At 36.1% G+C, this 26,602-nt stretch overlaps 3 protein-coding genes across 6 annotated transcripts; 2 read left to right on the forward strand and 1 right to left on the reverse strand.

Moving 5' to 3' along the window:
• Positions 1-18,136: 18,136 nt before the first annotated feature.
• On the reverse strand, positions 18,137-25,612 carry RB195_016270 (uncharacterized protein; the record flags this gene model as incomplete). 4 transcript variants are annotated; one of them, XM_064207351.1, is made up of 11 exons in its annotated part: positions 18,137-18,172; positions 18,545-18,672; positions 19,104-19,233; positions 20,380-20,516; positions 20,567-20,665; positions 20,810-20,870; positions 20,927-21,067; positions 21,801-21,946; positions 22,040-22,131; positions 22,746-22,850; positions 23,533-23,615. In XM_064207351.1, 11 exons carry the CDS (start codon positions 23,613-23,615, stop codon positions 18,137-18,139), a joined length of 1,158 nt encoding a protein of 385 aa, XP_064063232.1. The 4 variants fall into 4 exon arrangements, with proteins under 4 accessions (XP_064063232.1, XP_064063233.1, XP_064063234.1 ...); XM_064207353.1 differs by lacking the exons at positions 19,104-19,233; positions 22,746-22,850; positions 23,533-23,615 and having other exon boundaries at positions 20,567-20,588; positions 20,654-20,665; positions 22,052-22,097; XM_064207352.1 differs by lacking the exons at positions 19,104-19,233; positions 22,746-22,850; positions 23,533-23,615 and having other exon boundaries at positions 20,567-20,588; positions 20,654-20,665; positions 22,040-22,097.
• A 78-nt stretch (positions 25,613-25,690) lies between these two features.
• On the forward strand, positions 25,691-26,053 carry RB195_016271 (uncharacterized protein; the record flags this gene model as incomplete). The annotated part of the gene is made up of 1 exon (XM_064207355.1): positions 25,691-26,053. One exon carries the CDS (start codon positions 25,691-25,693, stop codon positions 26,051-26,053), a length of 363 nt encoding a protein of 120 aa, XP_064063236.1.
• A 175-nt stretch (positions 26,054-26,228) lies between these two features.
• Positions 26,229-26,519, forward strand: RB195_016272 (uncharacterized protein; the record flags this gene model as incomplete). Its single annotated transcript, XM_064207356.1, has 1 exon — positions 26,229-26,519. One exon carries the CDS (start codon positions 26,229-26,231, stop codon positions 26,517-26,519), a length of 291 nt encoding a protein of 96 aa, XP_064063237.1.
• Positions 26,520-26,602: the final 83 nt, after the last annotated feature.

A 26,602-nucleotide genomic window follows, 5' to 3' on the forward strand; every position in this document is an offset into this window, starting at 1 on the left:
AGAAAACAACGGAAAAAAAGTCAGCCGAAGATGACTCTATTTATTTCATCGGTATTTCAGAGAAATATTCGGATTTCTATCACTGATGAAGCGAATAATCCTCGAAAACACGATACCATGACGAAATTGATTCCACAAATAGAAAAAAAAATTAAATGAAAAGGTAAAATTCAAAAACCATGTTTTTTTCTGGATTTTTGTCAAAAATCTGTCTATTTCGAAATACTCTTGCAAATCTCTCCAATTCAACTAATTAAACGATTAAAAAATATTATCCATAAACTACAATCTCTTTTTATTCGAATTATCCAAAATCTATCAAACCCAAAATGTAATCCAAAAATAATGTAAAATAAAAGTAATGTAAAATAATAATGTAAAACAAATAAATAGTGTTAAATGTAATCCAAAATGTGTATGAAAACAATTTCAAAATGCCCACCATTCAAATGTTTATTCTAATCATTTATCAGAGATTTTTTCCTTGGATTCTTCTGGAATTTTCGACTGAGAAAGTTTGAAGACCAAGAAATCCTGCGCTACTCAATTCAGACTCCACAGTAACCCTCAAATAAGGCAGCCATAAGAACAGAAGAGCAAACTTCGGGGCAAGATCTGAGCACAGATAGAATAATAAATAATAAATAATAAATAATAATAGAATAATAATAATAATAATAATAATAAACAATGATAGAATAATAATAAAGAATAGAAGAGCAAACTTCAGGAAAGATCTGAGCACAGGTAGCTTTGATTAGAAAGCCTAGGGGGAGATAGGGCGACAAAGGCTGGGAAATTCCCATAGTCGGCCCCGAATCGTTGACGAAGTCCAGAATTACGACTTTTTTTCGGAAAGACCGTTGACTTGTGGGGACAAGTGTTAGAAAAAAATTGAAGAAAAAAAAACAGAAGAACCTTTAACGAAGTTGTGAAGGCGCTCAGACAAAAATGATGGTCAGACAGATTTGCCTAAGGAGAAAATGAAAAATTCGAAACGTAAATTTTAAGATTTAAAAAAAATCTAAATCATTTTCAAGATTCTAATAAAATTATGAGATAAGTTACAAAAACTATAAATATATATATATATGAAAAAATATAAATAAAATCACTTTCAAGATGCGAGTAAATTATGAGAATTAAATTAAAATAAAAATTATAAGATAAGTTACAAAAATATAAATATATTTGTAGAAAAATAAATATAAAATATAAATTAAATAAAAATCGAATAGAAAATAATTTGAAAAAAAGTTATAAAAAGATTAGTTGTTGTAGATGAAAAGATAAGGATAATGAGAATAAATCGAGAGAAAAAAGAACCAATTTTTTTAGTGAAAAAATTTTTGTAAAAAAGATAAGAATAATGAAGATAAACCGGGAAAAAGGGAGCAATTTTTTTTTCAAAAAATTTTTCCTAAAAAGAGCAAATACGTGGAGCAGTAGGTATAGTGGAAATGAATTTTAAGCTGAAAAAAATTTTCCACCTCTGTCCAGCTTTTTTTTTAGCGCTCGACGATGACGGCAGCATGAGCAGGTTATGTTTTTTTTCGAATAGTGACGAGAAAAACATATTTCTCGTTCCCACAGACACATACACCCACACCCACAGCCACTGCCACAGGCACTCGTCACTCACTCCTCCACGCTTCCTCTCATCTCAATTCCTCATGACCTGTTACAATGAATCCTCGTCGTCAACCACCGCGATGTTGATGATGTCTTCACCAGATGTTCCGATGGAATTCCACATTGTAATTATTATCCGGTGGTGGTCTTTGGCAATAAAACGCACGCATGGAGCACGCTCGTAAATCCAGACTTATTCCCAACTCCGTTGGCGTCGACGTCGTGAAAAATAGCACACACACGCAAGCTGGAAAAAATTGCTACGTTCCATCGTAGATCAGTAATTTCCGGTCCGAGAGATTTCAATTTTGGCTCACAGCGAAAATTACGCTTTCTACGAAAATTTATAGGTGTTTTTTTTTCTGAAGAAAAATTATTTTCGCCATAACTTAGCCAGCGTTCCGCTTTCTACTGTGAAATTTATGTAGATCTAGATAGTTTGACTCACCTAAGAACAGACGTTTGCCCACTGAAATCTTTCAAAATTATGGAATTCCTTCAGAACCACAAAACTGTTTCCTAAATCACCTCCCAAAATCGATAAGGAACTTTTAAAAGGGATATTTCTAGTATTTCTACGTCATTTCCCTTCTTTCCGTTTATATTAGTTTCAAATTTTACTTTTTACTTCACGTCCATCGTCCTATATTGATTTTTTTTACTCCAGAAATTTCTCTTTACTATTTTGGCCTATTTTCAGGTGCTTCAAATTCTCACTGTTTTCAAATTCTCATTCCTGGCAATGCTTGCTTTTTTGTAGTTGCTTCCTCTGTTAATTTTCTCCTCCCAGACAAATTTGGTATCCAGATTATCGATCCCGGAGGGATGAATGTCTTGGTTGGCACCGGCGCGGTTTCCAACCATCGACCCTTTTGTAATACAGTGGGATCGATGGTACAGTAGGATGTTACCGACTGCGCTACACGTGCTCTTTTTCTTTTTCAGCCGTAACAAGTTATTATTGTATATTATTGTTTGTATATTGTATATTATTTAATAATTGGGAAAAATTTTGAAAAAAATGAAGACGGTGAAGAGAAAAAAGCGAGTAGTAAAAGCCAATAACAAAAATTTCTAACCAAAAAAACCTACCTATGGAAAAAAGAGAGATCCGAAAAAACACCTATGGGCCCAAAGAGCGGAACTATTCACTTTGGAACCAGTTAGTAACCGATAAAGTAAAAAAAATTATCTAAATCTACAATGAAAACACGGGAACCAGCCATTTACGTGTCGATTCTGGAAGGGTGCGATGAAACGTTGCCGCTTCGCAGCCGCACGCGTTGCTTTTTCGTCGCCACCGGACTAAAAACGTGCAATGATGTGAATACGAAGCTGTGGCCAGCAATTTTGCAGCTTCTCCGCTTCGTTTTCGCAGGAATTCAAAGCAGAGGAAAAGGTTTGCTGCAAATTTATCTGTTTTCTAATTTAAAGCATGACTATTTTGCAAATAATGTTCGTTTTTTTCCAAGGATTATCCGCTCGTTAATGAACTGCATTTAGGAATTGAATAGAAAAAGAACAGAGAAATAAAATCTAGCATTAGTTGAATTTAGAACTTTGTTCAATTCAATAGAATTTCTGTTCGGAAAAATGGATACTAATGGAAAAGTGCTTTGCAGATGGATGTGCTGCTGCGAAAAATTCCCACCAAATAAAATTAGTCCTTTTCTTCGAGGGGAGAATTTTGTTACAATTTAAACGTCTATGTTTTCCACACAGAGTTCCTATCAAAGCAAAAGATTTACATTAGAAGGCGTGCTTTCACGGTTTCCATGAACGAATTTCAGAAGAAACAAAAAAAAAATCCAGGCATAGCTTCGACAAAATTTTTTTTTCTTGCAAAAATCGTGCAATCCCAGATCCACTACGATAACTTCACTCGATAATTTGTTGATTGCTTCCCGTCTGGATCAAAAGTGCGGCAAAAAGGAGGATATTACTTTTACTACATTTACATTTACATTTACTAACAGTGCCTTGTTCGTTGCGAAGAAGTAGAAGAAGGTCCAGAAGCCGAAAAAGACAGTAGGAGCAGAAGTGGATCAGTGAAGAGATACGGTAGACCAAGAATACGGTACCAAATTTAAAGAAGGTTTTTCTGGATGTGGCTTAAACAGAAAAAAACTATCCTTTCCGGCACCATCCGTCTGCAATGAATGAAGAATGCAATGATTCTCTGGATTAGGGTAGAAAAAAATAAAAATTTTGTTTCTTTTTTTTTCGTAGAAATAAAACTGTATCAAAGCCGTGCCACTGGGTACCAGAAAAAAGATACTGGAAGGAAAAATATAAAATTATTTTAAAAAAATGCATATAAAAATATAAGTATAATATAAGTATAATGTATATAAAAACAAAATATATAATATATAAAATATATAATGCATGAAAGAATGATAATAAATATAATATTTGTAAAATAATATATAAAATAAATTATAAGCAATTCAACTATAATTCGGAATGTGACATAGTATGCAGTAATTCAAGAAAAAAACTAATTTAATAACGTTTATAACGTTTGTCAGAAATTCTGGATGAAAAAGAAAAGAACTTAGCTGTATGGTCCGGATTTTTTTTTCCACGAATAATAACAATTTGAATAATATTGTAAAATAAATAATAATGCTAATTACAATGATGACAACTACTTTGTCCTAATTACTTTAATTAGGATAGCGTTTATCAGAAACTTGCGATAAATAAGAAAGGAATGGAGAGTTCAAGAGCAGCTCCTTCAGCGCTTCAGGATTCTTAACGATCCTAGAAAGATAATAAATGCGAGAAGAAGAACGGAAGAACTCTGCTGTTCTTGAGCTACTCTTGAACGTTTTAAATGTGAATGCGAAAAAGTTTGTTTTCAGCAACGAGAAGACGTTCAGACAACATTTCCCATAAAGAAATCCTCTAAATCCCTCTCTTCTACCTCGTACATGAAATATGCAAATTTCCAGGCAATTGCAGAAAATTTCTTTACTATTTTAAAGTTTACTACTTAAAAAAAAACTTTGCTATTTTACTACTACTAAGTTACACAACCTAAATTTCCATAAAACGTTCCACCGGGATCCACAAATGCCTCGTGCGCGGTATTAATGGGTCCTGGTGAGACCTTTTATGGAAATTTAGGTTGTGTAACATCGAACAACAAACCGAAAAAAAAAGAGTGCTGTAAAAAAAACTTCCTTTCATTTTTTTAAAAATAAATAATAATTATTAACTCGCTTACGATCACGTGCGCCTCCGTATCCTTTAATCTTAGGATCTCTTTTTACTGCTCTTTCTTAAGGATTTAAGGGTGTCCGTTTTTGATTAATGGATAGCTAGAAGCTAAAGAGTGGAAGGAGAAAATTATGGGAATTATGATGTCAACCAAATTTCTCTCAAATTTTGTGAATGAACTGGGAAAGAAGGCCGTCTCTGATTATGCTCTTTGTATCCGTTATGAAATTCAGGATTAAAATATTGAACTCAATTGAACTTGAATTGAACAACTAAACTACTAAAATTAAATTTTAATTTGATTTTAATTAGTAGTAAAATAAAACTAACTTTCTAATAGTATTGTTTTTAAGGTGTTGACAAAAAATCGAAAGCAGTTGCAATAAAATAATAATAAAATAATAGATAAAATAAAATAAGTAAAAAGATAAAGATAAATAATATAACAAATTAACTTGAGTTCTCAAGTTCTCGTTTAAATGCGACAAAAATATTCGGATAAGAATTTAGAATAAGGCTCACAATCTCTTTTCACATTATTCGCGAATATCTCTAATAGATCATTCTGTAGTTGAATATCAGACCAATAAAAAATCTAATTGAGGCGAATGAGCCACCAGTGTCCGGTGCCTCAGTTAAGTACAAAGTCGTAAAGGATACTTTAATTTCTTAAAATTGGCCATATATAATTAAACGAAAAGCTAAAGGATGTGATTAGTTTCAAGGTTATGACTTAGAAAATGTGAACGAAACGAAAAGAAAAAAAAAGAGAAAAATATATTAAAATTGAATTTCGATCTGTCCAAATTATTCAGCAAGACAAAGTCTACATGGACCAGTTTTATTTTTGAAAAAAAAAACTCACTGAAGAACTAGGTGGATTCAAATTAAGAAAGGTGTGGAGGAGTTCAGAAATATGAAAATTTTTTTTGAAAAATAAGGAAAACATGAACAAATAGAATAAGAAAAAGAAAATAAGAAAAATGAAAAATTGAATTGAATGATGCGTTAGGATGAGGTATTTTTGTGCATATAAAGGGAAACGAGCCACATAAAATTGTGGCAAAATAAAAAAAGAACAACTATTTAACTACGTCGTAAGAAGCTCATTCAACCGAAAAATTTTACGAAGTGACCGTTATCGTTTTGAGTCCGAAAAAAAATTCAACTGGGAATAGTTTTCTATATTTCCTGGTAGTCCACGAAGCCTTACATTTGTTTGTATATAACTACTATCCAAGCGAAAAATTATGGTTGCTCAAGCAGCGAGAAAAAAAAGCGGTCGGAATTCCCAGGATGAAATATCCCAAGCCATCACTTCGTAGACACTACGTTTCTCTGGAAACGCCCGCTCCTTTTTTCGGCTGGAAAATGTGTCCGTTGTTAAAATTGCCTTTTCCTGCTGTCAATTCGTCCATCAATAAGAATCTCAATTACAAAAATTCCCTTCCGACGCATACCCGTTCTTTTATTGAAGTACAACTAATGAGAAAGAAGTTTCGAGAAATTGCTGGATTTGGTGAGAGACGCAGGAAGCGCAAGCACTTACTACCATGTGAATATTCCATTCGGGACCACCGGTAGCACTTAGAGAGCACAAAATTCTTTTGAGGGGTGTACATTTTCATAAATATCCTCTGCCGCACCCGTAAAATCTTAGAGTTTACCCTAAATTTCAAAGTTGCCCCCAAGAAACTCTTGGGATTTGAATGAAACGATGAAGGAAAAATTGAAAGACAGCCAGAAAATCCTTTAAGCCCCGAAGAATGCGATTCTCTGGATTTTTCCGAAAAAAAAGTAACTAAAAATCAATTCGTTTTCTTGGAACTTGTATGAGAATACTCTCGAAAACCAAATGAAAAGCGAGACAATCAATCAAATGGGAAAAGTTTGAAAACAAGGTGAAAAAAACAACATTCAGAGAGAAAGTGAACTCATCGTTGAGGATTTCTCGGAGGGAAATTGCGTCATCATCTATGAGTTCAGTGGAAGAAAACAGCAGGAAAGAAAAAAAGAGAAAATTCCGCTCTAAAACAAAATATTCTCAAGTTCGAACTTCAAATTTACTCTTCAAAATTGGAATTAAAATAATACTTTGAATTTACTGTAAACGCCAGGAAAAAAACCCAGAAAAACTTCCATAAGATTCATAGTAATAATACTATTAATAAGAATCAAAAATAATTAAATAAAACAACATCAATAATACGAATAAAAAATAAAATAGTAGTAGATAACAAAAACAAATAAAATAAAATATAAAATAAAATATAATAAAATATAATAAAATAAAATAAATGAAATAATAATAGATAAAAAAGAAATAATATTGAATGGGAAGAACATTTGTGTAAGGGAATTTTCTCCCTCTTTCTAATCGAGTCCAACACTTTCCTCCTCACTGCCCTAATCACCTCTTGAACTGCGAACAAACACGTGATGGGAAAAATAAAAAAAAGTACTCGAGCTAGAAAAACTCTCATTAGAATCACTTGTTCCCATAGCGTTATGTCGATGACATTTCGACATGGATTAACCAATTAAATGTATCTAAAATTTTAGTATATGTTCAGGAAAAGGAAAGAAAAAGGAAAACTGTCTTCTCGAATATCTCTAACTGACGATGAGGATCGGCTAAGACAAATTTGGGGGAATCTCAGAATACAGGATGACTCCGGGATATATTCTTGTCATGGTGTCCCCCCATTTCTAGAAACATTTCCTATTAACTTTTGTATCTACAATATTTTCCATTATTTTTCCATTTATTTACTTATTTAGCTATTAGAAAAATATTGCAAATATTGGGTGGTTAAGGTCCCACTGTAAATGTGAGCGGAACATCGATATCACCTCTTTCCAACGATATTATTTATAGGAACTGATATTATTTATTGAAAAATTAAAAAAAATAAATTAAAATTAAAATTCTTAAATTAAAAAATAAACTAGAATTATTAAACGATATTATTTATTGAAAAATAAAAGGAACCATGGAAAAGGTGTTGTTAGGCAGTGGTTTTTTTTTCACTCTTTCTTTTTCATAGTTTTCCATTTCTTTCTTTTGTTAATAAATAAAAATCTGAGAAAAAGAGAAAAATAGAAAAAGAAAGGAGAAGAAAAAATTAAAAAAAAATCTTTTTTTTGGTCTCTCAGAGGAGATAACTGGAAACATTTTCTCAAAAAAAGACAACGATTTGACAGCAAGATCCATAGTTTGCAGGAAATTAGGAGAATGAGAAAGGAAAAAAAAACATAGATATCGAGTAAGATGTATGTTTGCGCAGATTTTTCTCGGAAAATATGTGCTTTAAGGGAAAAAAGGCGGGAATTTCCGGAAAAAAATCCCGAGTGAAGTGAGGTCCGAGTTCGCAACGTGGAGATCCTCGGTGTCGTATTAAATACGTCAATAATCGAATCAAATGGTGTAAAAAAGCTGGGCGGCGATGGCGGCGTCTTGATCGCTTGCAGGTGGTGGTCGGTCGTGTGCGTCTTGCGACGAAGAGGACCACCTTTTTTCCCCCCGCCCGTTTGACAACAAAAAACCATACAAGATTATTCGCATAGAATAACTAAAAGCAATAAATATTTCTAGCTGTAACAAGCAGAGAGGATGAATTTATGGATGGAGCAAAGGATTTGTGGCCAGCCGTGAAATTTTCGGTTCTCCGCAGAATTCCTGCATGGAAATCCCTCGCAGAACTATCCGTTCCCGTCCAGTTTCTATTTTTCAAACGTAAAATTGAAGCCCGTGAGAGAAAATCTCTACAAGATATATTGCATGGATACCAGAAATGGAAAGAAAACAAAAAAAAATTCTTTAGACGAGGCACAGAGAGAGATGGAGATGCTTGTTTGTTGTGAAATATTCGTGCCTGGGAAAATTTTGAAAATCCCGGTTCGAAGAAATTTAAAGATGTCTTGAGAGGGGAAAATAAGCACAAAAATAATTCCATTTAGGTAACTACACAAGTATTTTACACAAATTGTTCTAAAATATCCTAGAGAGTTTCAGAAACGAAATTTGAGAAAATTTGAAAAGCAAAAATGTTGATATAACATGATAATATTATAATAAAATATTACAAAATAAAGGACTAAAAAATAAAATATAAAGTATCATAAAATATGTTAACATAAAATACGAATATTACCTAATTATGTAATTATGTATTTATTTGATCACTTATGTATTTATTTTTTATTATTGTCCATTCTTTTTTTTGTGAGCCTGAGTTCTCAGACGAAAAAATCGATAATCTATCCGTTCATCATTTGGTAATCACAAGTATTAAGTTGAAATATCCTTGAGGTGTTGAACAAGGAGTAGAAGATTTCTAGAAAACAATGCAGGAAGAAATTTAAGAGAAATTAAATAAGGAAAAAATAAATAATAAATAAAACAAATAAGAATAGAAGAATTGAAAGAGCATAATAGAATAAAAATAGAATAAATGGTTAAATAAAAGTGAAGAATTTAATTAAGTGAAATTAAAGACCTTAAAAGACCTTCGTGTTTGGTATACTAGAAGGAAGTAGTAGTATCTGGAGAGAGATGGAGCGTTTTACTCATATCGCGAAACCTCCGCGAGGTAGAACTTCTCATGACGTCCCTTAAAGATTCTAAAGGACGCAGTGTCCTTTAAAATCTTTTTCTGTTCAGGAACCATGCTCCGTTAGATTCTCAGTATTCGAAAGACGGGCCCATTCCTTCATTCCTTTCCCAACATTCGTTTATTTTGTTGTTTTTTTTTTTGTTTGTTGTTCGTATTTTTATGTAATATCATTGTATTTGTACTTCTTTATGGTTTAATTAATTACCGTTCCGTTCTGAATTCCGTTTAACTCACTTTTCCTGTGACATTTTCGATGGGCGGGTAGAAAAAAGTCGTGTTAGGACCTCACCACGTCAAGTGTACGATACGTGACCAATGGTGGTGCCGGCGATAATAAAGAAAAGTAAACAGTAGGTCATCTACAATACGTATTTTTCAGTATTGAAATGCTACCAGAAGAGAAGTAGCGAGAAGTAAAAAACGGGGAAAGAGGGAGGGAAAGAGGGAAGGAAAAAGAAGGAAGGAAAGAAAGAAACGCCCGGGAATACGAGTACTCGCAAACAGATAGGACTACCGTTTCCATTTCGCTAGCCCTAACCTTGTTTACCCATGAGGTTTGTACACAGAATAACAATCACATTCATCAGTCCATTTTAAAGGATTCACTTACTTCAATCAACTGTGAGACGCGTACAATTGATTGAATTTCACTCGCTATATTTTCCTGGATAAATATAGAGCAAGGAAACCAGAAAAACACATCCATAAGACTATCCGTCTAAAATTCGATTCCATCCGGTTCCGCGATGCCTTGTTAGAGCCGATTTGTACCTTACTCGGTTAGGGAACGCCTGGAAAATCTCCACCAATACGATGGGAAAATCTAATGCTATGCGAACACATATACTACGAGAAAAAGAAATTTTTTACGAGAAAAATCCAACTAATACCCAAGAAATTCCCTCCTAGAAAATTCTAGGTGTTATATGTACATACAGATGAACATGGACAATGAAACCGGTTCAACCCCAGGACTATTCTCCAGTGAGAAAATTAAAAATTCCTAATATTTTAGGATCAGTTTTAGCTCTAACATAAAAAGAACTAACCTTATTAGAAATTTAAAAAAAAACGTAAAACATTAAAAATTCAAAATACAACGTCCGCGACATCAGTGACAAGTAGCTCAACCCCAGTATCGATGTGAAATTCCTAAGAGCCCTCGAAGAAAAGAGCATTTCAGCCGTAAATGAGATCCTCAAAAAAGCAGTGGATAAATCTCCCAGAGCTATCACGGGAAACGCAGCAATTCTACGTTGAGAATGTGAAGAAAATAAAAGAGATGAGGCGACGACGAATGGCTGATTCACAATGAATCCACAAATTATTCCAGCGGAGACGGTGGTGGATGGTCGTCTGAGTCGAGAAAGAGGCGTGGATGTGGAGCGATGATGAGCCGCCAGTTGCTCATGAGTTCCCGGCGTCGGCTGTGACGGCGGCAATTAGCCGTGCGATTAATTGTTGCACAAAGTTTGTGACGGCTGCGAAAAAAAAACGCTCTAAGAATAAACGATAGGATGATGGTGGACACGGTTCTCGGAAATCGCTACTACGCAGTCAGACTTGAGAGGAAGTATAAACGCTCACAAGGAGCACAGCAAATACTAACTTTAAAGGCATCATCCCACGAATCTTAGGTGGTGCAGATTTCAGATGGAGTATTCGTTTACGGGATGGGAGACTACGGACAGGGAGGTGATTCCGTCCATTTCTTGCTAATTACCGTAAAAAAACGGCCCGGAAGATGCGGCGCCGCACAAGACTGGCGCGCTCCAATCGAACCTCTTGTACAAAATGGTGCGCCAAAACGAATGAAGCCGTATCTTCCGGGCCGTTTTTTACGGCAATTAGGAAGAAATGGACGGAATTACCCACCTCTCCGTAGTCTCCCATCCTGTATACGAATACTCCACCTGAAATCTGCACCACCTTAGATTCGTGGGGTGATGCCTTTAACCGGACTACATAGCTTAAAAATCAATTCAACATAACTATACGACTATGTAGAGAAACCTAAACTCATCGACAGAAGTTGATCCTAGAAATAAGAAAAAATCCAGAGACAGTTAAACTAAGCGGAAATTTTCCAACTTCCAAGCAACGGGAATCAAATCAGAAATTTCCACAAATTCTCGCAGCACCTCGTCTGGGCTGATCCACAAATCTACTCGATAGAACTCAATAACTTATACTAGCAATAACTCAAACATATTTACAGACATTACAGACGATTTAACGGAAATAATACGTATAGTAATACAAAGAAATTCCAGGATACAAAGGAATCATCGAGAGAAAAACGATCGAATCGACTCTGTGCATTGATATGTGCTGAGATCAACTGATCATTTCGCGCTCACGTAAGAGAAGGAGGAGATCAAGGATTTAATCCATAGACGAGAAAAAATTCAAATAAACAACTTTGGTCAATTTTTAAAAAAGAAATTTATTAAGGAGAGGGAGCTGTGAAATGTGCGCTTTCTTCCAAAATTTGTTCTGTTTTGTTCTTTCAAAGTTTGTTTACTGCTGAGCAAAACTTTCGACCAAAAGGACCCCCCTTCCTAATCCACCACAAAATAAAAAGATCCCAGAGAATTCGCTGCTTCTCAGTGACTGTAGATAAAATATGATTTGGAAAATAAACACAAACACAACAATAAACAAAAACTATATTCAGAAAGAATCCATTAACCTTAATCTAACTCTTAACTTCTTCCTAACTTTTTCAACTCGGAGCGAAGATGACACGGAAAGTTTATTTTTCATAGAGTATTCTCTTAAAAAAAGACCAGGAAAATTTGAAAAATTACCCAAATCGAGGATTAAAGAAGAAATAAGTGAACAGTGAAATGTTTCAGGGGAAAAATACCTTGCGAAACCAAAAAATTCAATGTCAATTATGTCGACGCAATCAGAAGAAAACAAGAAATCGACGGAGACGGAGGTGAGGTGTCCGGAAGAGGGGCGGGCCCGACAACGGTTTGCCCGCGTCCGCTTCCTCGATACACAGGCTCCAGAAATTCGGCAACACAAATCAATCATAGAGCTGTTTTTTTTTAAATATCTATTTCATTATTTTGTTGTTATTTTTCTTACATTAGATCAAAAAGAAACATAAAAATAAAAACAAATAAAATCACAAAAAAATGCCCACGTGATGCAGTTTTGTTTCGATTTCGTGAAATATTTGAGAATAACAATTCCTAAGTTTTCGTCAGTTTATCTAACCAAATAGGCTACTCACTTATTTATTTGTTTATTTATTTGTTTACGCAAACGATTCGAAGCCTCAACAAACAAGAAAAACACATGGAAATTTAAAAAAGAACTTAAGATAATCTTATGATCCCTGTTATTTCCGCAACATTGCAAAATAACTGACGGCAAAGTACGAAACCAGGAAAAGAAATCCTCGGAAGGTTTCATGAGAAAACTTCAGCAAACGAAACTAGAAAGATTTATTTAGTTTTTCTTCACCTATGCAAACCTAATGCCACCTAAACATGCAACTCTCTTAAACCTAAAAGTTGTTCGCAAGAACAGAAAAATACTAATTTTTGTGTTTCAAATGGAAGGATCATTACGAAAAAATCATAGAGAAAATAAGAAAATTAAGAATTCGAGATTTTCTTACGAATCCTAATACGTTTCCACAGAATTTTACGCGATGACTCTTACTCCAGTTTGACCAAGAAGGATTAATTCATAACAGAAACTGTATTCATTGTCCAAACGCCAAAAAATGATGACGGATAAATAAATATGGGAGGAATGACAAAATCAAAAATTGGTTTTTCTTTTTTTTTGTTTCTATGCACATCCTCAATTTTTTTGCTCCACCGAGAATCACGAGGAACGCGATGAAATTCCGATAGCTGGTTTTCTTTTCTGAAATGTGTTTAGGATTCAAATTAGGAGCGATTAATGTTTTTTGGACGAGTTTCAACTTCACGAAAATGCTGCACTCTTTCCTCGTTCTTTTTTTTTTTGATAGTTGAGTTTTTTGGTAGTTTTCCTGCCCAATAAATCAATGGTTAATCAAGAGAAACGCAAGCTTGTTCGCTTCTTCTTATGGTTCCTTTGTATGAGAAGAACAGAAGGCTTCCGTTAGTTTAGAAAAACTTAAATTAGCAAATTCACATTCTGCTAATTCTGTAGGCTAAAAATTAAACACACAAATGACCGTTTTCTAGAAAAAAAAATGAATCAAACCAGTCTCGTTCTTTGCCTATGACGACTTTATTCGGGAAAAACTAATAGATTTTCTAAAGAAAAATTTAGTGCTTTGGATTTTCCTGGGAATAAAAAATATTTATTTTGGAAAGTCTCGTTTGAAATGCGATACTAAAAGAAATTTCCATTCAGTTCCAATACTAAGTACCACAATTAAATAGAAATATTTCATTTTAAGTTAGAATATTAGTTATTTCGTTAAAAAGGAATTGATACACCAATTAAAAAGGGCCTATTGAAGGAGTTTTGGAGTAGTAAATAAATAAATAGCTGGGTGACTAGTCATAGAAAAATGAAACAGCTGCTGTTGTTCCCATGTTTTTTTTTCCTCTTCCCACCATTGATACATTGATTGCACTTTCTGCTTGAGAAAAAAGATGATCTTGAGATATTTTATATTTTATAAAAATATTTTATAAATATTTATTGATATTTTATCGAAAAACCCAGATTTTCTGCTTTTCAATTTTTCTATATTTTTACTTTTTAAAGTTTTATAAGCGAGACATTGACATAAATTATAAATCTCGCTGAAAATTTCAGCTTTTCTTTTTTCAGTTCTTTTCTTGATTACTGTACATTTCTTAGAAAGTATATTAATTATTATTTTTAAAAAAAATCAGGCAAAATAAACCATTTCTCTATAGATAGGGAGCCAATGATCAAGTAGAAGTGTCTAATTCGATCAATTTCGATCAATAATCCGTGGAATAACAACACCTTTGGAATAATGATAATAAAAACTGTGGAATAAAAGTCCTCAAATCATTGCTGTACGAATCCGTTCCCAGTAAAAGTAATGTGGATTTTTGGCTGCCGTTCCCAAGGAAGTCATCGTTCTCGGTGATCGACGAGCCGCCACAGTGTCAACGACGATCCGTGTGTGCGTGTTTTCTAGAGCACCTGGGTCCCACCTGAGCGAATTAAATTAATGACACTCACTTGCTGACAGTAGGTATACTACGGGTGTAGCAGCGCTAGCCAGGGCCAGCAATAACCGCCTATGGCTGGCTCATGGAGGCTCATTCAGCGGCATTGAGATTGAGTGAAAGCTGAAGGGAAGATTCCAGAAATGTGAGGATAAAAGGAAAGGATTCGCTCGTAAAAGCTAAAACGAACGAACGATATTGCTTCGACGGATAATCGAGTGCCTCGTCGAGGAATCCGAGGTGTTCTGAGGAAAAAACGAATTAAAGCCGAACACATAGGGTTAATTAGTTTTTTTTGACAATATTTATTAATGCACGAATAGTTGAGTGGATAGCTGCAACGATTTTTTTAGGATGTAGGAATTCTGCAGAAAAAAAAGCGATTTTATTCTAAAGAAATATTTTGGTGAACGTTAAATGTGTGGAAGAAATTTTCTCGCTGAAATGAGAATTCCCAAGCGAGTCTAAGACATGTCATGTCCGCGAAATTCTAGTTAAGAAGAATTTTAGCCATTTTTGGTTTTTTTTTTCGTGGAAAACTCTGCTTCAGAGGAGATGCGCTATCCAGAAATCCACAGAAAACTATTTTCCAATGTTTTTTTTTTGGGCTTTGGGTCCTTTTTCTTGGAAAACTCTACTTTATGCAATATATACGCGTTATCTCTTGGAATCCACATAAAACTAATTCTAGAATTTTCTATGATATTCTATTCTATTCTATTCTAATATTTTATATTTTATTTCTACATTTCTGTCCCCTCTTTTTTCGAGGTTCCAACTTTTAGCATAAAATTAAAACATAAGCATATGCAAACAATAACGAGTATGCATTTGCGAGGGGATCACTGCCGAGAGAAAAACAACAACAACAACAACAAATAAGATGCACCTGTCTGGATGCCTGGATGCTGAGGCCATAGTTCAAGCAGCTCCCGAAAACAGAGTAATAACCCTATTATAATGTTCGCGGGGGGGGGGGGAGGCGAATGAGGAGATATTCCCCCCCCCTCCACACACACGTCGACGATTATCGCTGCTCATAGCGGCGCCACAGCCAGAGAAACACATTAAGGATTAAGGGCTTCAACCATCCGGAGCGAAATTTATCCACCTGACGTTGAGACTTCGTTGGCCTCCGTGAAACTTGGAGGATGAAACCACGCACAACGAGCGACTCGACGAAGGGTTTTGTGATTGATCAGATTTTTTTTTAGTTTTTCATGAAATCCATTTAAAATTAAATCTAGGAGGACAAACGGGGACAAAGGACGAAAATCCAGCATTGAACCAGTTAGCGAAATGGAAATCCAGCACATAAACACACGGAAGCCGCTCGATTTGCATGTGGAAATTTACAGACCAGAAAAAAAAAACAGGAAGTAACTGCGAAAATCTACCATTCTCTCGTATTTCACGTGAAATCCTTCCTTCTTTTTAACGTCAATACCTGGATTTCCCATAAAGTCATATTTCTTCCATGTACGACATACACAACCTAAGTGAAATGTTGTTGTTACTGCCGTATAAATCATCGTAAGATGTTGACAAACAAAAATAAGTAGTACATGGGGGATAAACAGAGGTAAGATTAACTAATTCACGAGAAAAACAGGCAGTTATTGGCTACTTTACGAAGGTAACTACGAATAACTGGTTGGGTCAGCACAACTACTGACGAAACAATATGGTGATGAAATTATTTCGTGTCAGGACCACTAACATCGGCAAATAATTTCTGTTGTTTGCTGAAAACTGTCTCTAAATGCAGCCCTATCACAAAACTAACGGTGCTGGGAGCTTCTGTGGACGAATATGTGTGTGATTCGGGTGTAGATCACAAATATGACCTGATCTTCCCGAGAAACGGCGATTATTCCCACGAGGCGCGTGGGAAAACGCTCCACCATTGCGTACGCGTCGCATCCGTGAGCGAGCGCTCGAAAATCAATAAGATCTCCTCAGCAACGTATTCAAGTAAAATCAATGAACAGGCTACTAGAAGGAGCCGAAATGTAAACAAATGGATGCGTTCTAACGTAATTCGTAGCAAGTAAAGCGATTCCCAACCCGTTTTCCAGGACGATTGGGGGGATGGATTGAGCGGGCTACGTTCATACTCTTGATCTACACTTTGATCTCTATGTTTTTTCACCGTGATCCTAACATCGTCCGTTTCATGATGCTCTGTTTTTGACGTGGATAATAAGCAACTATTCCGAGTTATTCAGAACTGCATAAGTGCGGCCATTCCTAAAAAAAATTGCAGCAGCTGCGGTGGGAAGTTCTCCATTATCCAGCATATTCTCCAAATATTTACTGCACCTTCCGATTATTATCTGTTCCAATCCTTGCAGAATAGTTTGAGCGGCAAAAATCTGAAGTCCGAGGAAACTGTCCAAAGCCACCTCACAAACTTATTTCAGGGAAAAAAACCAATTTTTTTTCCTCGAAAATGGAATCGACAAGTTTTTGGATCGTTAGAAGACAATTGCAAAGAATAACGGAGGCGACAGATATCCCTGATTAACAAAAGTATATTTTTCGATATTTTACCCGTTCAGATCAATCTTCGGATCAAACACAAACTAATGCAATTATTCAGTACTACTATGCAGATTCCATACGATTCCAAAAGAAGAAAAAAAAAGAAAAAATTGGATTTAAGAGATATTCAGTGAAAAAGATATTGATACCATTAAGTGCAGAAATATGGATGAGAATTTAGAAACATGCACATCGTTCATGTTCAGCATGCATATGGAGAATTTCCAGGAACTTCCTTTTTTCAAATTTTTTATTTGATTCTCATCCTCTTTTTAGCAGTTTCCTGAACAGCTCAGCTCCACACATCTTCGAGCGCCGAAATACAAACAACGAAAGAGAAATATTTCCTCTCCGGTCTGGCCCGCTATCTTCATTAGTTACTGCACAAATTGATAAGTGGCACGTTTTGAAATAAAAATTTGAAGTCAGAACTTGGCCTGTGTACAGGATTCTGTAAAATCGTGGGGATTAAACAAATAAAATCAAACTTTATATCCATTGTACGACAAGTGGACTGAATAAAACCAGATCTTATCGATTAGATTGCATAAAATATTAGAACACAGGTATGAAATCTGCCAAAAAGTGGTGGTGTCCTCAGAGATAGACTCTTTTTTTTTTTGAAGAACCTGCCTAGGAAAAATCCACAGTTTTATCCAATAGATTATTTCACCATAATTCCATGCCCACCTGCAATTATAGAGATGGTTGATTATAGAGATGGTTGATTATAGAGATTTAGTGTAGAAGCCACATAAAAATTAGAGGACAAAGAAAAAACTGACGGCGGAACAGTAGGTATAGAACAGAAAGTGGATTATATTGCGGGTTACAGTACATATATTTCAATTCTATTCCATACAAAGAATATCCGGGATCAAGGAGAAGAGAACATGAAATGGTCTAATGGTAGATGATCTCTGCAATATTTCCAATATTTCTTCTTCGATTGAACAATCACTGAGCAGAGGCATGGTTGGTGATCTCGTGCTCCTGAAATAATATCTCAGAGAGGGTTGGCACCTAACAATATGTAAGAAAGTATAGTCGGGTTAAAATAAAGCAAAGAAGAATAAAAAAATAGGGTTAAATAAAGTGGTGGAAGGGGGAACCCTCTCATTACCGCAGTCCTAGCAAAAGTAAGGATCTTCTACCGAGCTTCAGATCATTTTGATCCGACTATATTAATGCTTGTTATTAGTAAAAGCAAGATTTGGTGTTGATCGAAATAGTTCAAAAATAAATAGGACCAGGAAAACGACAAGAAAACGAATAGCAGAACGATCCTAACACTACGTACAGGAGTTAAAAGCAGTTTTCATTCGCTGATAAAGAGTGGAGCTATATGTACAGAACTAAACGAACCTTTTTATGAGTCTTCACCAAGCTGCCAACGCTAGAACTCTTTGCGCCAGTCCTTCCGCGTCTTAACAGCGACCAAACTCCTCTTCGAATTTGTTGATTCATGGCCATATAAATAATTCCATGTATTCCTATACAAATAATTCGTTTTGAGCAACGAAAAACTATAGAAAAAGTTATTTCGAAATTATAATAGTTCTACGAGGAAATTGTACACGAATACAAGCCACAGGAAAAAAAATCTAGCAACAATAACTGAGTTAATTGAAGAGCCGACGAAATATGCGAGGAGAGGTACGGTCATTTGAAAAAAAAACGCCTCAAATTTTCTAATCGTACGACTTGTAAACTCTTCTAATGAATTTTCACATCAAAGAAAAACGTACTTCCTCTGTACTCAAAGTTAGAAATCGTTGAGCACTGGAAAAATCTACAAGTACCACAAAAAAAACAACAGTATTTATTCTCCCTTATGAAAAATGAGGTCAAAAGTTATCTTGATTGAAAGGTATACCTGTGTCTTTCTATGAAAACCAAAGTATTGTGATGGATCGCAACTTACCATGATTAAGCTGCCATAGAATATTTGCAATAGTTATAAGGAATGCTGGCGATTCCACATAATTTATGTAAACATTCAACAAAGAGTTTGCCGTTGTAATAACACATATACAAAGAACTTGTAAAAAAAGCTAGAATATTTTTCGTTTTTGTTTCTCACAATGGAATACTTGTGAGTGATTTGTGAGCGAATTTTACAACTACCTGTATTTCCACTCCATCTATCCTGTAATTAGCTCGTCGCCTTTCCTTTATGACATAAATACAAACAGTTGTATAGACCGAGATAAGAATTACCGTAATTGAAATGTTGTGTAAAGGATGCAGTAATGAATAATAGTAAGACATTTCCTGAGGTAATCAATAATTATATCCCACTTGAATAACACAGCCCAAGTAGAATTTTCGAGAACTTTCTTTGATTCTCTGCCCAAATACACACTACCTTAAGACGTAGGAAACAAAATTTTTCTCAGTTTTCTGTAAACTTGAATATACAAACATTGTTAGATTGCACAAGAGTTCTCCAGAAATTCCTCAAAGAATGAAGAAATAAATCGGTTCTGCAACGCTACTCCCATTACTAATTTATGCATGAAACGAAAACGTAATGAATCAATACTACTACCTTCAAGAGCCGAAATATCTTAAACTTTTTCTTAGCAGTCGCATAGTTTCCAAGTAAACCACATTCTCACAAATGTGACAGTCACGAATTGATGAAGTTCGCAAAAGTCATACTCTCAGTAGCCGAATACGTTGCTTCTCGTCCTCAACGAAAAAAAGCGTGTTTGCAGAACTAACCAGCAGAGATTGTTTCTTTGACCGAAACATTTCGTGTCAACTAACATCTCCTCAAAGTTTTCAATCATTCATATTTCGTCTAATCTGCACTCTCAAACAACAGTTTTAGAAGTTAAAGAAGTTTGATTGGCAAGATCGTCTCCAGAGAGCGATTGGAAACTTTTTCGAGTCACCATTGTGACCGTTCTTGACACTGAAGTGAGACTGCTATAATACAGGCTGAAGCTGCTATTTATTTTGAAGAAACGATTAAGAGATAGAACTAAAAGAAGAGGTAAAAAGATCCTTTCGATTAGATGTGTTTATTTAATGCATTAAAAATGTATCCTGACCACATACAAAATGTCACCTGTACTTTGAAAAAAACAAAAAGGATGGATTATTGGATTCCCTGCTATTATATCAACACTACACGTTACCGAAAACCTACTCACCTTCTGATGAGCTCATAAAATTTGAATAGAATAACATACCCAAGCAATATCGTCGGATATCAGTGGAGGAAAGAAATACGACGAAATTTTTGAGTTGAAAGGACATGGGCGTGTAATAAACGGCCTGACTAGCATATAAAATAGGCATAATAGCATCCAGCCATTGACGAAATATCCTCAATAGATAGTTGCAAATTATCACCTTCACTTTTCCCAAAAACCTTACCTCGGAACAAAAATCGGAATCCCTGCAAGAGTGGTAGCATCTCGATAGCTCTGTTAATTGCAAGGATCACGCAGTTGAGTGAGGAACCATTCCAGAGACCTGACACGATAGTACTCTTATTATTATAAGGGAATTTTCAAATAACCAGTAATGAAACTCATTTCTATAAAGTTCACTATCTTCCTTCCAACAGATATTAGATCTACTTTCAAAAGAGAGAGCAAATGTTGCCAATAAACTTACTCCAAGTTGAATGGCCAGCGAACTGGTCCAAAAGAGGATCCGAGCAGAAAACAGTTCCTCTCTGAAAATTAGATCTGAAAGGCTTGAAATCGCGGATTTTGTCTGTTGTGAACTCACAATGTGAAAATATGCCGTGAGATGAGAGCCTATTATTAAGCAGATCACATCTATGACTCCACCGAAGAACATTAGACGATAACAGGAGTGGTCCAACATTGACTCGCGATATATCACTATCAGAGTGAGGAGGTAAAATACCTAAATAAAAGAAGGGGGTAAAGTTCGTTCTTTGTCGATAAAATGCATATTCAAACAAAGGACGAATACTAAACCTAACAATTTTGCACTTGGTCACTTCAAATATTTTGAGACTTTGACATTTAGGTAGAGACGAAACTATCCACCTTTTCAATTTTGGCCTCTATCTTTTTCTTTGGGAGCTTTTTTTAAGTATCTGCTCTGCAAAACTCTGAGACTTCTTAAAAATGCTCCAAATAAGGCAATAATTTCCTAATTAACTTTGATAAGTGAACCTCTCAGTTCTCTTCTGCATTCCTCTCTAGGTAAATAAAGTAGTAGATACTTTTACTTCGTATGATAGGACTTTTTTCTGCTATACAAAACTAAAATTTCTGATGAAATCTCAAAATAATCTAGCATTAAATCACTAGATTACCTTAGTATGCAAGTCTCGAAATTTTCTACTCTCTTCCGTCTTAAAAACATAACATAAAGCATAAAGTAAAAGATACTTATGTTAGGTCGGGCCACAGGAACCCAATTCCTCTTTCTAGTACACATGACTTTTGCTTCAACCAAGCCTCAATTGCATTCTTGTGCACCAGGTCAAGTTAAAGTACGGTTAAAATGACCTGACCTAACTTAAGATGACAACTGCGCAAACGGTTGCACTTTTAGTGCGCCCACAGTTATTTGTTCAACAAAACAAATCGTTCTCACCTAAATATTATCGAAATTTTAAAGCCCTTACCAGAAATATTGATCCTGACACAGCAAAGTATATCCCTTGCACGTAATCGATTTGCCCTCTAGCCAACCACTCGCTTACAGTCCGACCACTACAGTTGTAATCTCGTTCATTGATAATCCAGGGTAGGTTGATGTACAGGGACATAGCTGGAAAACGAATTTTTTCAAACAAATTTCTCCGAACATTCATTCACTCGAGGAACTGTAAAGAAATGCGCTAACAGTGAGATGAACTCTTACAGACAGTGTCACCTTGCAGAAGAAGTAAGCGTTTCTGCACATAACGGAACAAATTCATTGAAGGCTTTTGTTTTCGTGTGTATTCGAAACGGCTGGAAAATAATAGCTTTGGATTGTTTTTCACTGGATTCTCCACAACACTCACTGAACATCTGCCTTTTTTTGAATTCAAAAACCACGGCAAATGTTTGCATTCGGTTGTAATACGTCTTAGAAAAACATCTGCCAGAAAACCGAACGTGTTCCTTTGTCCAATACCGAAGATGAAGAAAATTGAGCAAATAAAACGGCTACGATAATATAATAATAATAATTAGCTCATTGACAAATCCATTCTTACTTTTTCAAAAAGTAAATCGTAGAAATTCTCCTTGCATGTTGCCAGAACAGGTGCTCGGATAAAGAGCATCCAAAAAAGAACCGCACCGAAGTTGCAAAGCATTTTCTTCCAGCTGGTCTTCGGAATTACTGGGGACTTATCGCTTATGATTGTTGGGGGTGCTGGAAAAGAGGTATGGGGAGGAGAATAGACCTATTCATCTACACCCATGTACAGCATACAAATAAAAAGAAGAAAATAAACAAAGGAAACTTATAAACAAGCAAATAACAAACAACAAACAAGTCGCAATGAACTATCTGTTTCTCATGTTTGATGAGAAACAGACAGTTCATTGCTGTTTCTTTCTAACGAAGTTGGACTTACATAGTTATTTCCATTTCATCGACTAACCATGGATGAATCATCCAGGACACCACTGTCCAAAGAGCACCGACCACAAGGCGACTATGGAGATTCTCATATTCTGCTCTGGAATCAGTACCAAGCTTCACAACTGGGGAGCAAATTATTGCACTCAACAAGAACTTTGAGTGTGTAGATACGATTTTGGTTATCTAGTTTAGTATGGAGTTTGAAGGGGCCTGCGGGCCACGGCTTCAAATATTCAAGCAGAGTTGTCCCTTGAAGATTCTAACAACTTTTAAATCAAAAGCAACAGTTCACTGAGAGAATTTCTATGGGAAAGAAGATAAGGAATCAACATAAAATCATCTATTGTAACTATTTAACAGACATCTACAACTAAGGATATTACAACTAAGGATATTCATATACACAATTTGATGGGTAAAATGTAGTGGGAGGGTTGGGGGCACTCAGCGGCGCTGTTATTTCTCATTATTTCAGTAAATAATCAAATCAATCGAGACCCTAAGGCCTAAGCATTAGTCTTAAGGGATCTATGACATGTTTACTAAAGTTGCTAAGAGAAAAAGGTAAGTGAGGGCGTCGGGAAATAAGGGCGCCACTGAGTGCCCCCCTCCCCTCTTCCTTTCCCCCCAACTACATTTTTCCACAATTGATTCCAGTTCGTGAACAATCATTCGAGAGCTTATGGTTAGTTTCTATGGTCCCGATACAACAATTTATTTCCAATTAAGAAGGAGCTATGAAATTACATATAAATGAAATTAAGAATACTCCAGCTGACTGTGCCGTGGTTTCCAGGCAGAGTCCAACGTGAAATTCATCCATGCGAAGGTTTGTTGTACTCAAGTGCTCGAAAACAACCATATTCCTTAGATACGATAACTAAAGTACTCCATTCTGTGAAAAGACGAGAAGAAAAAAGAAGAAAGTAGGAAGAGAAACTTACTCCGTGAGTGTTGGCCTTAACTCAGCTCCAGACTCTATAGGGAATTGTCCTCAGCTCAGCCCTGGCACTAAGATCCAAGATCCAAGATCCCTTCGGCTGGTGCGAATGGAAATTGAAACAAAGCGCCCAGTGGTCCACATACCCTTATATATTGCTGTACTCAAGAACTACAGGGTTCTCCACCCCTAAATCATCGGGTCCCGCAACGAAGCTCTACATCCTGTCAGTTCCACCGTCTTCAACGGTACTTGTCCACGCACGTGTTGCGTGCAGGAGCGCGGTCTGTCTTGTATTGTTTTTTCTTTGCTTCTAGATTTTTCTCGTCATTATTAAGAGGAGATATTGTTTTTTGTTTGAGTAGTTTGACCTAGCTCTACAGCCTCTCCTGTGGATATATCAGTCGTTATCCTTGCACGACAGCTGGTAACTTCCCATGTTTTTCCTCGGATTAGTATTGCCTGGGTTTATCTCCAATATATTACTTCGTTTTTGTTTGTCAACACCTTGAAATGATTTATTCGCATTTGCAACGACTTCACTTATCTTGTGTACGCCATACATCAAGAAAATATGAATATATGAAGGATCGAGGTATCACCGTGAAGAAGGGAGATATTTAATACGAAATATGGAAGAATGCCGGGTTTTTGGCGTTGCTTAGAGGGAGCAACGCAAATTTCCACATGAAAAGAAGTAGTTTCCCAGTGTTGACAATCCCCCATTTATGAAGCATGTCCTTAGAAAAAAATCTTGCATGTGACGTCACGAATGCTTTGAAAAAAAGGTGGAAATTGACACCTTTTAACCTTAAAGCTCTCTTGTAGGTAGCTGTAATTCAACATCTTCAATGCGTAATGAGTAATGTTCTATATCAGGTAAAACATAAAATTTTCGCATAAGAGAGGTTAGTCGTGTCAACTTCGTTAAGTACACAAATGTAAATGATCTAGGAACTTATTTATTTATTTATTTATTTATTGTTTTCAGTAGGCAGAGAAGGCAAGGAATTCTCATGAAACGTTAGTTGATTTCTTTGATTTTCACTCTCTTTTTAGCAGCTTTCTAGATATTTCACCTTGACATGTTTTCGAGCGCTGAAATGACTTTGTTTTCTTTTTTCTTTTTTTTCTGCAGAATTTGGCAATTCGTACGTTTTTAAATGAAAACTAGGATTCAGAGCACAGAGCGTGCGTCGAATTGCGTCAAAGTATGGGAGGCAGTAACCAAATTCAAGATAACTTTGCATCCATTGTACATGCATTAAGGGAACCATATTTTATCGGTCATATCGCATAAAATACTAAAATACAGGCATGAAATCTACAAAAAAAGGCTTTATAAGAAAAGGGATGTGCTGAAGCGCTCACAGTTAGACTCTGCCCTTGAAGAGCCTCCTTAACGAAGCTCACAACCTTATTCCATTGGTTACTTCACCATTGTCGCAATCCTACCTACAATGACACATTAAAGAACTTTAAGGTGAGTACCGAAAAGAACCTGGAAGCAAAAAACTGGCCGTAGACCGTTTTTGCAAGTTTCCTCTTTGGCAGGAGTATTATTAGATGGAGGATTTGTTGGAATTCTCGTTTTCCTGAAATACTGTCTCAAACAGGAATTTGGTGCATCTAAGAACATGCGAAGTATCGCTGCTTATTAGAGCTGAAAAACAATTGGTGTTGATCGAAAAAGTTCAGAGATAGAAGGACTAGCAGAACGAAAAATGATCAACGCTGCATGCAGAGCTCAACAGGAGCTTTCATTTACTGATCTAATACTGAGGAGTTGGGTCATATAGGACTAAGCAAACCTTTTTATGGGTCTTCACCCAGCTGCCAACACTAGAATTCTTTGTATCAGCCTTTCTTCGCGTTAATAGCAAACAAACTCCTCTTCGAATCTGTTGATTCATGATCATATAGACAATCCCATGTATTCCTGTACAAATAAATTGTTTTGTTCACCGAGAAACAATAGACAAAAAAGTCTTCCTAAAATGACAGTTGTCTTATTAGGTGAAGCTCAACCTCAAGCACGAGTTGGATTCCGTTTGGGTTCCAGTTGTATGGACCAGATTCAGACCGTATCGAGGGTCACAGAGGTTTGCTGGGAATACCACCTGCCCCTTGACCTAAGCTTCGACGACTGTGAGGAAGCCTTCGAGAGCGTCGAAACGAATCCAGTACTGCCAGCATTGGTCGATCAAGGTGTGGACGCATCGCATGTGAGGACCTTAGCCAATTGCTACGATCGATGCACCACTAGGATACAGCTTTTCCACTGCCCCCTCACCATGCCCATTGGAAAGGGTGTACGTCAAGGCGATACTATATCGCCGAAGCTGTTCACGGCTGCATAGGAAAAGATAATGAAGTCACTTCCTTGGGAAGAAAGGGGCATACGTGTTGATTGAAGATCCCTCTCCAACTTTCGTTTTGCTGACGACATCAAGAATTACCATTGAAGCAGAGGTGATACTCAAGAAATTAAACGAAGAGGGGAAAAGAATATGATTGCGAACAAAGATACAGTTTATGAAGAACTATGGTAACTACTACGATGATGAAGGAATACAACGTGAAGGCTTCCAAGTCGTTGAAACGTCGTCAAACGTGTACGATAGTCGTTCTATAAATACTGAGATTGACTGGAAGTGCGAACCGAATAGGAGGATGATGGCAGCGTGGGCAGCATTCGCAGAAGTCAGCAAAGCTACGGTCGAACCGGCGGACCAAAACCCTTCGTACCAATCTGCTCGAATCGATAGCTCTTCTAGCGGTCTGTTACGAAGCGAAGACGAGAGCAGACACCGCTGCGACATCTAAGAGGCTACTTACTACTCCCTACCTTGAGAGATGACTTCTGAAGTTTAACCGACGCATGCCACACCAAGCCGATCTTCGCAGTT

The sequence above is a fragment of the Necator americanus genome, chromosome V, assembly GCF_031761385.1.
Source record: "Necator americanus strain Aroian chromosome V, whole genome shotgun sequence".
NCBI lineage: Eukaryota > Metazoa > Nematoda > Chromadorea > Rhabditida > Ancylostomatidae > Necator > Necator americanus.